Source organism: Triticum aestivum, chromosome 5B (genome assembly GCF_018294505.1).
Source record: "Triticum aestivum cultivar Chinese Spring chromosome 5B, IWGSC CS RefSeq v2.1, whole genome shotgun sequence".
Taxonomy (NCBI): Eukaryota; Viridiplantae; Streptophyta; class Magnoliopsida; order Poales; family Poaceae; genus Triticum; species Triticum aestivum.
In genome coordinates, this window is record NC_057807.1 from 685,941,818 (window position 1) to 685,958,211 (window position 16,394).

The following is a 16,394-nucleotide window of genomic DNA, read 5'->3' on the forward strand; positions in this document are numbered from 1 at the left end:
AGTACTCCCTCCATCCGAAAATACTTGTCATCAAAATGGACAAAAAAGGATGTATCTAAAACTAAAATATGTCTAGATACATTCCCTTTTATTCATTTTGATGACAAGTATTTTCGGACGGAGGGAGTATCTAGCAATATGTATATGTGATATATGAAATATTTTGTTGTAGACAGTTGATGTTAAGAGATTGAGTTGTCAATGATGGCCTACAAAAACAAATTTCAGTGTTCATCCATTCAGAACACTTGTTTCAGTGATTCAGAAGTTCAGGTGGGGTGCCAACCCTCTTCCCTCCACCTCGAGCCCGCCATGCGCACGAGACGAGGTCCATGCCCGCAGCCGAGCCGGCGGAGAGCGCGGTCGATGAGCGGCGGGGCACTTTTCGCGGACGGCATGCAGGGAGCCGCCGCCCGGCCGGACCATCCCAGATCCGGCCGCCGCCGATTTGGGGGGCGGCGGCGCGGTGAGGCCCGAACAAGGTGACACTTTCTTCCCCCACATAGTCGCCGCAATGTTCATCTCGAATCGAAGCCCTCCGTTGAAATCCGGGTGGCTAATTTGATGGTTTGAGTGTCGGAGTTCGATTCGATTTGGTTCAAGAATCCTTCTCTGGATCCAGTCCGGCCGGAAACCTGCTTGTTCACTTCCCGTCGGTTCTTGGCGGCTCCGATTGCTACTCTACTCCGACTGCGACACAGCCATGGCAGGTAGGTAGAGTCAGCTACAGATCCCGGCCATGATCCATCGACGCAGACACGCAGTTATATACTGCAGGCAGGTAGGTAGTCTAGTCACGAGGCAGAGAAAAGCAGAGGGGCAGGCATCGTCTCGCTCTCGCCGCCGAGCAACGACAAGGTTTCGAGCGATTCTTTTCGGCGTCCGGCGTCCGTCATGGCCCTCCGGCTCGCCCAATCCAAGGTCTTCTACTCTACTTCTTCCTTTCCCCGGTGTGACCCTGTTTCTGAAACTGCAACTGCGAGCGACGTTTTAGACTGATGGCACTAGTTTACGGGTTGCCATTTCAGGACCATGTCGGCTCCCCGTAGCTGTTGAATTCAACGTTTGCTTTGCTGAATGCTGCTTAACCCTCGTTGGTTTTTGTGTCACAGGCTGCAATGCATCTGGCAAGGCGTGGGCTGGCGCATGTGATTTGCAACGCGCCGGCTTCTTTCAGGGCAAATGCAGCTACCGGCGCAGGTAAATCTCCGTTGCTCGCACGCTGTTCGGTTTGTTGTGCCCAGTATCCTGTTGTTGATCATACAAACATCTCATTATAATCTACATATGACTTGTTGGTACTCCCTCCGTTCCGATTTACTCGTCGTGGTTTGATTCTTACGTACCATGGAGGAACTAGTTAAATCTCCTTTCTGTAAACTGATCAGCTCTGCGGATGCTAACTAATCCAGGTAGCATTGTTCGTCGCCTGCACTCTGGTGCTGCTTCTCGTCTCAGAGACCTCAACAGAATGGGCCTGCATTCTGGTGCCGCTTCTTGTCTCACACACCTGAACAGAAGGGGCCTGCACTCTGGCGCTGCTTCTCGTCTCACAGACCTCAACAGCAGTGATTTAGAAAGAGTTATATACAACTTCGAAAGCCAGCCTTCGCTCTATTCCAAACCTTCAGCTCTCTCAGAGTATGTAAAGGCCCTCGTCAGCCTCGAGATGCAAACTCAAGGTAGGTGGCCTCAGTTTCTCTTTAACATTCACCAATTTATCATTATTGGATATCTGTTTACAACTTATTTCTGCTAACTGATTTGGCAGGGGTGGAGGGTAGCCAGCTCCTGTCGAAGGATGGTGCTCTGGGCACAGCTACTGCACCGCTCCACATGGTTACGATGGAGAAGGGCAAGATATGGAAACTGCTCTGGCCCACCTTCGGGACCATCGTTGCTGCCGGTCTAGCTACTGGCCTTGCGACCTATGGCGGTAAGGCTCTTGGTGACAAGGTGTCTGAGAAGGTAACTGAGGCTGCTGATCAGGGCCTTGTAGTCTTTGCCGGCAAGATTCCGTCTGAGCTCTTGGGCGAACTGGAAGACGAGTACAGTGGTGTCGAAGAAGCAGGTGGTAAGTTCAGTGGTCAGAAAACAAAAGCTGGTAATTTTGGCAGTTTGAAAGAGGTAACCTCGACCACCACGAAATTCCGTGATGTAAAGGGGGCTGACGAAGCCAAAGCTGACCTCGAGGACATTGCTCACTACCTACGAGATCCCAAGGTGAGTGTGACTGTGACACTGCCATCATCAACCTTCATGCAAGTCAGCGATCGTTTCTTTCCTCGTGGTTAACCCAGTTTCACATGATTGCTTTGCAGCGTTTCACGCGCCTTGGTGCCAAGCTTCCAAAGGGTGTTCTGCTCGTGGGCCCACCTGGCACAGGGAAGACCATGTTAGCGAGGGCGTTGGCCGGGGAAACCGGCGTCCCGTTCTTCGCGTGCAGCGGCAGCGAGTTCGAGGACAAGTATTATGGTGTTGCCTCTAAAAGAGTGCGGGAGCTCTTCAGTGAAGCAAAGAAGCGCGCCCCTTCCATAATATTCATCGACGAAATCGATGCCATTGCTGGTCCTAGAAATACAGAAGATCCAATGTGGATGAGGCATACCCTGAACCAGTTGCTTTCTGAGATGGATGGCTTCAAGCAGAATGATGGGGTCATTGTGATCGCCGCGACCAACTTCAAGGAGTCGCTAGATAAAGCCCTCGTCAGGCCTGGGCGTTTTGACCGTCATGTCCTGGTTCCTCTTCCAGATGTCGAGGGCCGACGGCAGATCCTCGAGTCTTATATCTCAAAGGTGGCATATCCCTCTGCCCCCAAAACTATTTGCGATCTACCCCCTCTGTAAAGAAATATAAGAGCGTTTACTCTTATATTTCTTTACGGAGGGAGGGAGTATAACATAAGACTTAACTTTGACCATTTCTGTGTACTTTTCCATGCAAGCAGGTGAAAGCCAAGGGTGTGGATGTGTTGACAATCGCTACGGGGACACCTGGGCTCTCAGGTGCAGACCTTGCAAACCTGGTGAATGAGGCCGCCCTCACCGCTGCCAAGGACGGGGCGAAAGCTGTTACGATGCATCACCTAGAGTATGCCAAGGACAGGATCATGATGGGAAGCGAGCGCAAGTCAGCGGTGATACCTGATCATTCCAGGAAGATGACCGCGTACCATGAGGGAGGGCACGCTCTTGTTGCTATCTTCACGGACGGTGCTGACGCTGTCGACAAGGCCACCATTGTTCCAAGGGTGGGTGCTCTTGGCATGGTGATGCAGCTGCCGGGGGAAGATGCCGAGTTTGAACTCTCGAGGAAGCAGATGCTGGCGACTCTGGATGTCATGATGGGCGGGCTGGTGGCCGAGGAGCTTATAGCCGGAGAAGGCGGGGTCACCACTGGTCCCTCAACTGATCTAAGCGAGGCGACTCAGCTGGCGACCGACATGGTCACCAAGTATGGCATGGGCAAGCGGGTGGGCTTTGTTACCTATAGCAATGGCGGTGATGCTAGCAGTGGCAAGGCGACCAACATGAGCGAGCGGATGTCAGAACTGGTTGACGAGGAGGTGAAAGATTTACTGGACAACGCTTACAAGAACGCCAAAGCGATTCTCACGGATCGTAGGAAGGAGCTTGATGCGCTAGCCAATGCCCTCCTGAAGGATGAGACTCTCACTGGTGACCAGATCAAGAAACTAGTAACAGGAGGTGGAAGTAAATGGTTTTGACAATAGTCCTCTGACAGCTAAGAGATTGAACAGACAGTTTGGTCATGTCTCTTCTTCTTTTTGGTTCATTATTATAGCTGCATACACACAAGTGTAAAGCAGATGTACGAGCAGAATTTAATTGACCTTTCCTAGAATACTCTGAATTTTGTTTCTTTATAAGTAAATACTTGTGCTATGGAACTTAAACATGAACTGAATAGAGTTTCTGTGACTGAGCACAAGGATGTGTATAAATGCAATCTTCACAGCCCTGGCTATTGTTCTGCTTTAGACGAGCTTATTAATTGCAGTCACATCAGCTAAGTAATGTTTGAGAATGTTGATTCAAATAATGTTCGCAAGCCTTTGCCAAACCTATCGAAAACTATCAGAAAACCACACCTAATCCATCGTGTGAACTGTTCATATATTCAGCTGATTTGTCCAAACAGTTTAGAAAATATTATTCATTTATCAAGCTGTAACTCATCAAATTACAAAGCCACATAATTCGCCGAGTGGGCTGTTAAAATTGTAGTTTATTTAGATGCCTGGTTTACTTTTTCTAACTCAATTTTTGGACAGATAATTAAAACTGCCCAAAGAAATTAGAAGCCGACTATAGAAAATCACACACAATTTAACGATATATGTGCAGTCTTAATTTCATGACATTTGTTTCTCAAATATGAAAAGAGTGTGGTGTTTTGCGTCTTATATCTGTAAAACTCCTGCTTTTTTGGAACTCAAGCATGTACGCAAGATTCTATAACCCGCTCAAAAACAAATACCATGCCTTTTCCAGTCGAATATGGTTTATGTGATCACAAGGGTATAATGTTATTACATAGTCTCCTAGCTAAATAAATTATTTCCTAGCCGCAAAACCTACATTAAGAGAGAGGACGCGACCGGTGCAACTGTCAGAAACGAGGAGGCTAGGTATAGACCCGGAGAGGGGGGAAATGTTTTTTTTTGAAGGTCAACAGGGAGTGGGGGGCAAAGCCCCCCACCTGAATTATTTTCTCTTTTTATTGATTTTCAAAGGAGTATTAGAGACAGGGCAAGTTACAGAGAGGGGGGGGGGGGGGGGGGTAAATGTTAATTTGGCACGAATGTAATAGCACAAATTGGATGGTTCATGCCATTTGAATAGGATACACTTCATCTTGTTTCCCCTAACCCTAGGCGCCTAGGCAAACTTTCCCCTATACACTTCATCGACGAACCCATGGAGTCACCTCCCCTCTGCCTGCTGCTCCGCCGTCGATGGCGGGGGAGGTGAATCCTAGTGCCTTCGCCCCGATTAGTAGTTTAGGTTATGTTACTTTTGGTCATCGCAGGCGCGGCGCTAGGGCAGACGGTGGCGCTTCTCCTTCGAGTTTGTCTTCCGGCTTTCGATCCTCTTGGAGTTCGTTCGTCTAGATCGACGTGGTCGATGGAGCTCCGGCGTAGACCATGTCATCTCATTGGGATGATGAGGTTAGGGTTTATTGCCATGTGGCAAGATTTGGTCCCACGTGCTTCGTATCTACGCAAGGGTTAAATGATGATGATTGCGGCTTCAAAGGGCTGGTCTTTAGAGGTACGTGCATGAATACTTCCTGTCATCAACAATGTAAGTTGGCTTAGGTAGAGGAGTGGCGACAGCGGCTCGTTCTGCCGGCAGTATTAGTCGTTCGGTGGTCCCGGGATCACAATGTAATTATTTATTATATTAGATTAGATGAAGAAACTCAAATGTGTGTTTTTAACGGCAAAATGCATTGATAGTTTGCCTTGCCTTTTTTCGCTGGAAGGTGGACCCGGGCACATGTGGAAGTTCTAAGAGGAAAAAGAATGAATTGCTAGCGTGGCGATGTGCGCCGCCGCTCTGTGATCCGGTACTGGTAGTCGTCCGCTGAAATTTCCCGGTTCTTGGCTTCGGATTCCTCTCCGTGTCCAAGCTCTCCATGTCCTAGTCGGATTAGAGCACTGCTCCTCGACTCTGATACGAGGTCATCAAGCCCTTTGCCGTTGCCGTTGTCGTGCGGGTGCAGGTGTGTGTTGCAGAGTCGGACCGAAGATCCAGTGGCGTGGTTCGTTTGTCGGGCTAAATATTGGGGCGAACTAGCTATGAATTTGAGGGGCGAACTAGCTATGAATTTGAGGAGCAACTACTAGAAACGTTACGAGCGATTCGTTTGTCGGGCTCAAATAATAAGGTTTCGAGCAACCATGGCCTGCTGTCGCCTCGCCCACCCCAAGGTCCTTTCTTTCTTTCCGTGTGTTCATCCCAGCTTGCGTTACTTTTGTTGCTCTACTGTTCGATCAATCTTGGCGTTGATGAGGCTGTTGTATAGTATAAAAGGAACGATTGTTCTTCTTTCTGTAGTTGATTGATTGATGCAACATCGGTGCTGAAACCCCGCAGCTGATGCAAAGTATACTGTCTGTTTGAGTTTCAGATTGATGCCGGACACCTTTTTTTAGATGTGGGGTTGCTTGGTTTACTAGCGTTTTGGATTGGGCGTCAATGCCATGCCGCTTTACGGATTGCCAAATTGCTAGCCCTGCACAAATAACACCCTGTTCTGCAAGACTGAATCCGTGCGCGTGTTTGTGTCGCAGGCTGCTGCGATGCATCGACCGACAAACACGGTTAAAAGGGAGGAAAGCGCGGCTCCTTTCGGAGCACCTGCTGCTGCGGATGCAACCACTACAGGTGCAGGTCATGGTTTTCACTTTCAGTGAGATTCCTGTGAAATTCACTGAATTTCAGTAATTTCAGTAGGCACTGAAATATTACGTTTCAGCCAAAATATTTCAGCAATTTCAGTACAACACAGGAATTCAAATATTTTTTAAAATAGTTTTCTAAATTTTCAAACTTTTAATTAAATTCAAGTGAATATTTCAATCATTTGGCTGAAATGAAAACTGAAATCACTGAAATTCACTGAATTTCGGTGATTTCGGTTGGTGCTGAATTTTTTCTGAAACTGAAATTGAAAACCATGGTGCAGGTATATATATGGTCTGCTTCTTTGCCCGACCCTTAAACTGCAACTTATTAGTGTAAGACGATATGTGCATGAAATATTTATGTGGTGGTCACTAGTGCCCTGACTTGATTTCCTGTTTTTGAATTAGATACTAGTTGTCATTCACTCTTTCACAAGTTTCTTTCTGTATACGTAGGTGGTGGCATGCTTACAAATCGACAAGATTTGCGCCCATCAGGATTTGTTGCCAAACTTAGGAAGCAGCTTTCGCGTACCTTCTTGGCTTGTGGCTTTGATGGTTCAAAAAAAGAGGTGAAGGATTCTACTAGCACAACAAAGTTAAGTGATGTCAAGGGAGTGGATGACGCGAAAGCTGAACTCGAGGACATAGTACTATGTCTGCGGGAGCCCAAGCGTTTCGCACACCTCGGCGGCAAGCTTCCAAGAGGCGTTCTGCTAGTCGGCCCGCATGGCACGGGGAAGACGATGCTGGCAAGGGCGATGGCCGGGGAAGCCGGTGTCCCATTCTTCACGTGCAGAGGCAGCGAATTCGTGCAGAGGCTAAAAGGGTGAGGGAGCTCTTCACTACTGCAAAGAAGCGATGAGATTGATGAGATTGATGCCATTGCTGGGAGCAGGAGCTCACAAGATTCAAAGTCGCACAGACACACCATTAATCAGCTGCTCGTCGAACTAGATGGCTTGGAGCAGAATGACGGGGTGATCGTGGTAGCGGCGACCAACAACCTCGAGTCACTGGATCAAGCCCTTGTTAGGTCTGGGCGTTTCGACCGTCACATTCAGATTCATTATCCAAATGTTGAGGGCCGACGCCAAATCCTCGAGGCTCATATGTCAAAGGTTTGCACTCCATCCTTCAAAATATTATTAGGCTTCATCTTGGCAGCCTCTAATGACAACCTTTTCTCCATGAAATTTTCGATGCAGGTGTTGAAAACGAAGGATGTGGATCTTCTGACCATCGCGAAGAGGACATCTGGGTTGTCAGGTGCAAACCTGGCACCCCTGGTGAACGACGCCGTTCTGAAGGCTGCCAAGGACGGGGCAGAAGCTGTTGCAACGCATCATCACCTGGAGTATGCCACGGACAGGATTCTAGTGGGCGGTGAGCGCAGATCGGCGGCGATGCCTGATAACTGCAAGAGGATGACCACGTACCATGAGGCAGGGCATGCCATCGTTGCTATCCACACGGATGGCGCTGATCCCGTCCACAAGGCTACCATTGTTCCTAGGGATGATTTTCTTGGCATGGTGTGGCAGCTGCCGGAGGAGGGCGATGAGTATATATTCTCAAGGAAAAAGATGCAGGCAGGACTGGATGTCCTCATGGGAGGCCGGGCGGCTGAGGAGGTTATCTTTGGTGAGAGCGAGGTGAGCTCCCTCACCCTGACTGACCTGGGCGAGGCGACCCAGCTGGCGACGGACATGGTTGCCAGGTATGGCATGAGCAAGCAGGTCGGCCCTGTCTCCTATGACAACAACGACGGCAGTTGGAACGCCAAGACCATGAGCTGGAACTCGACAACCATGGTGGACCAGGAGGTGAAAGAGTCATTACATGCGAAATTCAACTCCAAGAAAATTGCGGAAAAACAGGGGGGCTGGGATCATATCCACGCCATGAGCAGACACCGTTGGTGCTCACTGCTGCCCGGTCTCCGCTTCATTGTCCTCCACAAGTGCTGGTGCCACAGTAGATGGTGACACCGCGGAGCTGCAAGACCCGGCACCGTGGAATGCGCCGCCTTTTCGTAATTGACACGTCGCACACCAACGCCGCTGTAATCTCGCCGAGACACCGGAGCACGAAATGTGCCCTGGGATGAGCGTGTCATCGGCGATGACAAACACGATCGCCTCCTCCTGCTTGAGCACCCCGTGGAAGCCACCCCAATAGGGAGGGGATGGAACCACAGTGACGACCTCTGTTGCATCTGCGCCGCCACCGCCGCCTTCCCAATGCTCCGGCCGGCCCGAGCAACTCAGCCGTGGTCGCCATCGAGGAGATGCGTTGTTGCATCCGCCTCCGGTTCGAGCTCCCCGCAAGAGCCACTCTGATACGCTGAGGTGCCGTGCCACCATCGCCTCCCACCGCGCATGAGGTGCCGTGCCACCAATGCTGATCTATGTAGAGAGTGTTTTTTGGGGATTATTTGCTAGTAGGTATTGATATCTTATTTGCACAAACAGGAAAATAACAAGATTTTCAGAGGGGGTAACGCAGATTGTTTTCACAAGTGGCAGTAAATATATACTACATACAAGCATGAACTACTAAGTGTAGCTTGTAGAATAAAACAAGGTGCTACTTACTAGCTTCCTATAATTGGTTCACCACTCTGTAGCACATCCCTTTTGCCTAGTTTCTTATAATCTAGGCTGTACAATGCATAATCCTCTTGTACATGAACTCTTTTATATACTCCCTCCGTTCCTAAATAATTGTCTTTCTAGAGATTTCAACAAATGACTACATACGGAGTAAAATGAGTGAATCAACACTCTAAAACGTGTCTACATACATCCGTATGTTGTAGTCCATTTGAGATGGTTAGAAAGACAATTATTTGGGAACGGAGGGAGTAGTAAATATAAATAAGGATTACAGTGGGGTAAAACCCCACTGTACACAGGCCAAAGGAAATTTTAGCAATCTTGGGGCACATTACATCCATGTAAATTGAGATTCAAAGCACCGAGTGTTTACAGATTCACAGCACAGTGTTCCAAAACACACGCTGTATTCCCTTCATAAGAGAGAAACAAAAACCAGAGCAATTCAGACGGTGTGCATCTTTACATTTGTGTGCATGCAAGTAAAGAAAATAAAAATCATAGACCAACCAAACCATTGTACATCTCCACTGCTAGGGTTAGGATGAAGATGGTGTTTCCTGATTCTGCGCATTACTAATTTTAGGACCATTTACCAACTGCTTGATCTGGTCTCCGGTGAGAGTTCCATGGTCGAGAAGGGCGTCGGCTAGCACATTAAGCTCGTTGCGGTGCGCCGTGATAATATTTTCTGCGTTCTTGCGAGCCTTGACCAGTAATTCTTTCACCTCCTCATTGACCAGGGCTGTCGCTTGCCAACTCAAGGTCGCCGTCTGCTTCCCATCATTGTTGCCGTAGCAAACAGGGCCGATCCGCTGGCTCATTCCATACTTGGTGACCATGTCTATCGCCAGCTGAGTCGCCTCTCTTAGACCAGACAGGGCGTCAGAGCTCACCTCGCTCTCTCCAAATATAACCTCCTCGGCCACCTTGCCGCCCATGAGGATGTCCAATTTCGCCAGCATCTTCTTCCTTGAGAATTTATAGGCATCTTCTTCCTCAGGCATCTGGATCACCATGCCAAGAGAGTTTCCCCTCGGGATAATGGTAGCCTTGTAGATAAGGTGAGCGCCATCCGTGTGGATAGCAACAAGGGCCCTCCCTCCCGTGTGGTACGCGGTCATGTTCCTGCAGTTATCAGGTATCACTGCCGATTTGCGCTCGCTGCCCATCATGATCTTGTCCTTGGCGTATTCAATGTGATCCATCATAACAGCTTCCAACCCATCCTTGGCAGCCTTAAGAGCAGCCTCGTTCACCAAGTTTGTAAGGGCTGCACCTGAGAACCCCGGTGTCCCCCTCGCAATCATCATCAGATCCACACCCTTGGCTTTGACCTGAAAAAATAAGAAGATTTGTAGTGAAAGGCCAAAGTCTTGCGTTGAAGATTACGAAGACGCCTTATCCTTCTGGACAGAGTGTGTACCTTTGACATACAAGCCTCTAGGATCTGCCGCCGGCCCTCAACATCTGGATTAGGAACCTGAACATGACGGTCAAAACGCCCGGGTCTAATAACGGCTTTATCTAGCGACTGTGGGAAGTTGGTCGCTGCGAGAACAATGATGCCGTCATTCTGCTTGAAGCCATCCATCTCAACGAGCAGCTGATTCAGAGCTTCCCTCGCCCCATTTCTGTCATTTACTTGCCTTTGCCCAGCGATGGTGTCGATTTCATCGATGAATATGATGCAAGGGGATTGCTTCTTTGCTTCACTGAAGAGCTCCCTCACTCTTTTAGGCCCAACACCCACCCACATCTCCTCGAACTCGCTGCCGCTGCGTGCAAAGAATGGGACGCCAGCTTCCTCGGCTACAGCTCTCGCCAACATGGTTTTCCCTGTGCCCGGTGGGCCAGCAAGCAGAACACCCTTTGGAAGCTTGCCACCAAGGCTCGTGAAATGCTGCAAATTAAGCATGCTAAGTAAACAATTCGATCAACATCTAGTCTACAGAAACAAAAAGGAGAACTGAATTGCACCAGGCTGCATACAAAGTTTCTTAATTGGTGATGGTGATGTCTCTCACCTTGGGATTCCTTAGGTAGTGAACTAAGTCCTCGAGCTCAGCTTTTGCTTCGTCAACTCCCTTGACACCACGGAATCCTGTGGTTGATTTCATCGACACGCTACCTTTTTTGGCGTCAACGTAACTGGACTTCCTGCTTGAATCTGTGGTCCCTTTGTTCACATCATCAAAGTTACCGCCTTTTCCACTGACGTCACTGGGCTTCGTGCTTGAATTTGTGGCCTTCTTCTTCAAATCATCCATGGCTTTGATCATATCATCCAACACTTTGTTCACTTCATCCAAGGTACGTCTTTTTCCAGTGACCCCCTTTTTCGAATCATCCAACACTTTGTTCACTTCATCCAAGGTACGGCCTTTTCCAGTGACCCCCTTGTTCGAATCATCCAACACTTTGATAGAAAAATTACGATATTCTTCATCCGTGCCTAGCTCATCCGATCTGTTAAGCATAGCATAGAGCACAAGGCCAAGATAGGCTGCAGTGGTTCCCATCACAGTCCAAAAAGCTATGTCCAATGGTTTGGACGGGTGGACCGATTCTGACTTAGCAGTTTCTCCTGGAGAAAACAAGTTGCCAAAAAAATTGCGCGCTGGTTCTGACTTAGCAGTTCCTCCTAGAGAAAACAAGTTGCCAAAAAAATTGCGCGCCGGTTCTGACTTAGCAGTTCCTCCTGGAGAAAACAAGTTGCCAAAGAAACTGCGTGCCGGTTCTGACTTAGCAATTTCTTCCGCAGAAAACAAGTTGTCAAATAAATTGTGCGCTTCTTTTTGCGTGGGAAAAGAATAACATACAGTTAGCGAAAGGAATGCGTGAAAAGAAACGGCGGGTACCTCGAGTTTTGAACTCGGCACTGATGCGGGAGTTTATGTACTTGGAGAGAGCTGAGGAGTGCAAGGGATTCTGCGTTTCAAACTCTCGTATAGCTTCTTGGTCATTAATCTCTTTATTAAGAAGAGAATCGGCTTCAAAGCGGGCCCGTGCCCTCTGTTCAAAATAATCTGACGTGTATCTCCTCTGTAGGTTTCTAAGCACACCGCCTGCATTAGTAAGCATCATCAGAGTTAAAAAGAAAACTAATTAGTCATCTTTTCAGACCAACAAATCAAAGTCGATTGCAGAATATAAGGTGACATCTATATGATCGAAAACAGGATATTGGGCAGCATAATTAAGTCTTGTTTTCTCTGCGTGTGTGTGTCATTCTTCCGCGGGGGCCAATTTCATCCAAAAGTAGTAGCAGTAGTTGTCGGCAGTTGGCACATAAGTAGATGGATTAAAGCAATGATGAATGCATACCAGAGGCAGCGGTTGATTTTGCGGCCGCCGCATCCTCGCCGCGAATCACGTTTGCCAATCCACGCCTTGCAAGATGCGTCCCAGCCTGTGACACAAGCACGCAGAGAAATTGAGATGGCCTGAACATATGATGATGGTGGTATTCAACAATTATTAATCGCCTAAACTGTCAAGCCCTAGATCCAAAAAGGGCACCATTCTGAAACGCAGAGATGCGGCAGTGTCGCGGTTTCAGCATCGATGAGCATGAGCTAGCCTTTTGATTTTTTTGAGGGAAATCGGTGAGCTAGCTAGGTAGCATCAAGCACATGGACAAACACCTGGTGTTCACTAGTACGTACTAGAAAACAGGGCTTGAAGCCCCAACAAAGATTGGGCGAGATCATTCATGATGGTTGAAGAAGTAACACAAGGAAAGGAAAGGAGAGAAATACTACCCTGGATAGGGCGAGGAGCCGGCATGGCATGACGGACAGGAGCAGGCCAGGACGTGCTGCTGGAGATTTATTCAGCCCGGTGGGTCGACAGAAAGAAGGAAGGGAATAGCTCGGAATTTGTTTGGGATTTGCTGTTCTTTGCGTCGTAGAGTAGAATTTGTTGTTAATTCCTAGATTCCTAGATGAGATGGACTGCATCCACCGATGAAACGTGCTTGCTTCTATCTCTGCTTTAATCTGGCTATATGAACCCAAGGAACCTACCAAGGCAAATAAGGACGGACTCCGGGCGGCGAAAGAATGAATCTTGGTGATTTGGTGTACCACACCATTCAGCTGCGACGAGGCCGCCTCCCCTCGAACGGAAATTATGCCGTATCTGGAGAGGAAGATTCACCTGCGCTGCGCTGCGACGAGGCCGCTGCCCCTCCCCGGCCGGATCTGGGCTGAGCCGGGGGCCAGCCGGCCGGCGTCCGGCGAGGGCACGGCCGTCCTCACGAGCGGCAGCAGCGCTCCGCCGGGCCTCGCCAAGCTCGTCCACCATCCCGCCCCGCCCGCGAGGGTTGGGATGGCCGGCGAGGCTGTCGCCGCCGGGACCCTGACTGAAGATGTTGGCACCTGAACTCGAGTCAGGAGGAATGCTTTTTTTTTTTTTTTGACCGAAGCTCGTCAACAGGGCAGGGTGCTCCTGCAATTTCATAAACATAGAATTAACTCGGTTTATAGAAACTATTGATCACCTGTTCTTTCCCTATTCAGTTGCCAGACTAAAATGAAATTTGGTGCCAGGGATTTAAATGATTGTCTTGAAAACTGGCTTACTAAATTTCAAATAAATAACAAGAGGCTGGTCCTAGTTGGTACCTCTGCCTTACTTTGGGCTATTTGAAAATGCAGGAATGATATTATTTTTGATACGAAGAAGATAAACGACCCAATAAAGATAGTGAGAATGATGTATGGTTGGATTTTTGACTGGTCCGTTTTGCAGAACAAGGACCCAGAGAAAAAAACACTGATGCTGGGGGCAAGGCTCATGGAGCAAGTTGCAAGTGACATCTACAAGGCGGTTCAGGGATGGCGCTTCGAAGTGTTGCGACTGCAGGAGCGAAGATGCAACTTTGGGTGTATTTCGAAAGTTGTTTGATGCTGCTTTTGAGTTGTAATAGCCTAGACTTTCATGGATCCTCTAGTTTCTTCAGTAGCGCGTGTCGTCCCACGCTACTGCTATACATGGCTAGCAGCAGCGCGTGGCACCAAAACCCGCTGCTACTAGCCATGTATAGAGTAGCGTGGGACGACACGCGCTACTGCTACATGTTAGCTGTGACCCTCCTCCGAAACCCTTCCCCCCGCGCCGCCACCCGCGAGGCGGCCGGGGCGGACGCCTAGATCCACCCGCCGTCGGCCCCCCTCCTCCTCCTCCCTCCTCCCTCGCCGCCGCCAAGGGGCGCGGCCGGGCAAAGCCCGACCGGCGCCGGCGGTGGCGGGGCGTCTCCTTCCTCCTCCTCCGCGTGAGATGGGGCGGCGCGGGCTCCTCCTTCGTGTGCGGACGAGGTGCGGGCGCGGGGCACCGCGGCGCCGCGGCGCGCTGCCCCTGGCGGCGCGTGGCGTTGCGTGGCTGGCCGCGCGGTGGGGCGCGTCTCGCCGCGGTGGCCGATCCGCCCGGCAGACGGCGCGGGCTGCGGGCGGCGTGGGCGGCAGCTAGGGCTCGACATCGGGCTGCCGGCGGCAGCTGGGGCTCGACATCGGGCTGGCGGCGGCTGCGCTGGTTTACTATCCGTCGCGGGCGTGCGGCGGTGGTGCGGTTCGGCCGATGGCGGTCCGGCGACCTGGTGGTGGTGACCGGCGGTGCGCGTGGTGGTGGTGCTTTCACTTGACGGCTCTCTGTGCGAGGAGGCAAGGGAGCGGCTTGGACAGGGGCGGCGGCGTCGACGGCGTGCCGGCTGCAGCGCGAAGGCGGGAACTTTACGGGCCTCAGAGATCCCGGCCGGGCCTGTGCGTCCACGGGCCTGGTATGTTCCTGCTATTGCGTCCGGTCAGCTACCGGATTCGACGGTGGAGGTGGGGCCCTCCCGCGTGCCGACGGTGCTGCTGCCCTAGTCCCGGCTCCTCTTCTTCCTTGTGCGGACCATGCTTCACGGTGCCGTGGTGAGACGACGTGGGAAGCTTCGTGACCGGGTTAGCGCAGGGTAAGGGTCTGTGTGGTGGCGAGCTCTGGAGTGCCTAAGGTGGAGGTTGGGATCGGGAGAAATCCCTGTTGGCTTGGCCACCACCGATGCGGTGGCGCTTGTGGGTACCGCCTGACCTTCCTGGAGGGCGTCGGGGCTACTCTTTCTCTCTCCTCACAGCGTACCGGGGGAAACCCTTGGCAGCAGCGTCGTCATCGTCGCGTCCCTCCTTGGAGTTGCTGATTGGTACCGGTGCTTCGGAGGCTCGGAGCTTGGTGGGCGTTCTTCGGTGGGTGCAACGGCCACGAGGCTTCTTCGTTTTGTCGATCTGCCGTTGTTGTCATTTGTTTCTCTTGTATTTTCTCTTCTTTTTTTTGGGCGTGACTGTGCTGCTTCCGCCCAGCACCTATCATGAGATGTATCGGTTGGTTGCTTTGTATACAAAGCGGGGGGAAACCCTTTTCCGGAATAGCGTGGCACCCCGCGCTACTGCTAGGCTTTTCCCTAGTAGTGCTCCCACTAGTAGAAAACGGGCCTTTAATCCCGATTCTGGAACCGGGACTAAAGGGTCGGGACTAAAGGCCCCCCTTTAGTCCCGGTTGTGTTACGAACCAGGACTAAAGGCCCTCCACGTGCCCGCTGTCTGGAGCTCGACCTTTAGTCCATTTTGTTGAGTTCGTTTGGAATTAGATTTTTTTTGAAATTTTCTAATTTCTGAATTATTTGCATTTAATCTCTAATCACCTCTCATCGCTGCTCAATTTAATCTCTAATCTCTAACCACCCCTCATAACTTCTCGACCGGTCACCCATCCTCCCACTACTCCAGCTTGAGCACGCTTAACTTTCAAGTTCTATTCCCCCTTGTTTCCAAGTCTGCACTTATCGTTTTCCTTACAATAGTAAGCTGTCAATCATATTAACCCTTAGGAGTTGAAGTTGAGCAAGAAGTCACACGGTACACCGCTTGACTTTGAAACTACTATTCTTAAAACCAATAATTATTTAGTAGCACTAATATTTCTTGAATAAATAGTTTGATCATAGTTTGACCAGATTTGACCAAAATTCAAAAAAACAGAAATAATTATTTAGTAGCACTAATATTCTTGAATAATTATTTAGTAACACTAATATTTCTTGAATAAGTAGTTTGACCATATTTAACCAAAAATTCAAAAAAAACTGAAATTTGAGCATAACTTTTTTTCCTTTTAGAATTTGAGAATTCTAAAAAAATCCAAAATGTCATATGGCTGTCAAAACCGGATGCGGATTTTCGTGTTGAACATTTTTATATATTATACATTTTTTCGACATCGTATGCAAAAGATATAGTCGTTTTCCTTTTTCATCACTCTTTTGCAAAACATGTCCAAATTTATATTTTTTTAATTTTCCTAAC

General features: G+C 49.5%; 2 protein-coding genes and 1 pseudogene across 4 annotated transcripts; 2 read left to right on the forward strand and 1 right to left on the reverse strand.

Moving 5' to 3' along the window:
• Window positions 1-239: 239 nt before the first annotated feature.
• LOC123114222 (ATP-dependent zinc metalloprotease FTSH 5, mitochondrial) lies at window positions 240-3,984 on the forward strand. 2 transcript variants are annotated; one of them, XM_044535610.1, is made up of 6 exons: window positions 240-482; window positions 1,113-1,200; window positions 1,413-1,682; window positions 1,772-2,223; window positions 2,322-2,798; window positions 2,951-3,984. In XM_044535610.1, the coding sequence occupies exons 2-6, from the start codon at window positions 1,119-1,121 to the stop codon at window positions 3,728-3,730; spliced, it is 2,061 nt and encodes a 686-aa protein (XP_044391545.1). In that variant the 5' UTR covers window positions 240-482; window positions 1,113-1,118; the 3' UTR covers window positions 3,731-3,984. The 2 variants fall into 2 exon arrangements, with proteins under 2 accessions (XP_044391545.1, XP_044391544.1); XM_044535609.1 differs by having other exon boundaries at window positions 242-921.
• Window positions 3,985-5,929: 1,945 nt separating this feature from the next.
• On the forward strand, window positions 5,930-8,424 carry LOC123115282 (ATP-dependent zinc metalloprotease FTSH 4, mitochondrial-like; annotated as a pseudogene).
• A 951-nt stretch (window positions 8,425-9,375) lies between these two features.
• LOC123114221 (ATP-dependent zinc metalloprotease FTSH 5, mitochondrial) lies at window positions 9,376-13,495 on the reverse strand. 2 transcript variants are annotated; one of them, XM_044535608.1, is made up of 6 exons: window positions 13,216-13,495; window positions 12,382-12,466; window positions 11,916-12,122; window positions 11,082-11,794; window positions 10,481-10,957; window positions 9,376-10,391 (listed from the first exon to the last, which is right to left on the reverse strand). In XM_044535608.1, exons 1-6 carry the CDS (start codon window positions 13,360-13,362, stop codon window positions 9,594-9,596), a joined length of 2,427 nt encoding a protein of 808 aa, XP_044391543.1. In that variant the 5' UTR covers window positions 13,363-13,495; the 3' UTR covers window positions 9,376-9,593. The 2 variants fall into 2 exon arrangements, with proteins under 2 accessions (XP_044391543.1, XP_044391542.1); XM_044535607.1 differs by having other exon boundaries at window positions 11,082-11,809.
• Between the last annotated feature and the right edge of the window lie 2,899 nt (window positions 13,496-16,394).

Excerpts from the sequence above, each read along its gene's own strand:
- LOC123114222 (XM_044535609.1), top strand. The coding sequence starts at position 895 with ATGGCCCTCCGGCTCGCCCAATCCAAG. Across the intron at positions 1,201-1,412 it reads AAATGCAGCTACCGGCGCAG|GTAGCATTGTTCGTCGCCTG; the intron begins GTAAATCTCCGT and ends TAACTAATCCAG. Across the intron at positions 2,799-2,950 it reads TCGAGTCTTATATCTCAAAG|GTGAAAGCCAAGGGTGTGGA; the intron begins GTGGCATATCCC and ends CCATGCAAGCAG.
- LOC123114221 (XM_044535607.1), bottom strand. The coding sequence starts at position 13,362 with ATGGTGGACGAGCTTGGCGAGGCCCGGCGGAGCGCTGCTGCCGCTCGT. Across the intron at positions 11,810-11,915 it reads TGCCGAGTTCAAAACTCGAG|AAATTGCTAAGTCAGAACCG; the intron begins GTACCCGCCGTT and ends TTTCTGCGGAAG. Across the intron at positions 10,958-11,081 it reads ACTACCTAAGGAATCCCAAG|CATTTCACGAGCCTTGGTGG; the intron begins GTGAGAGACATC and ends CTTAATTTGCAG.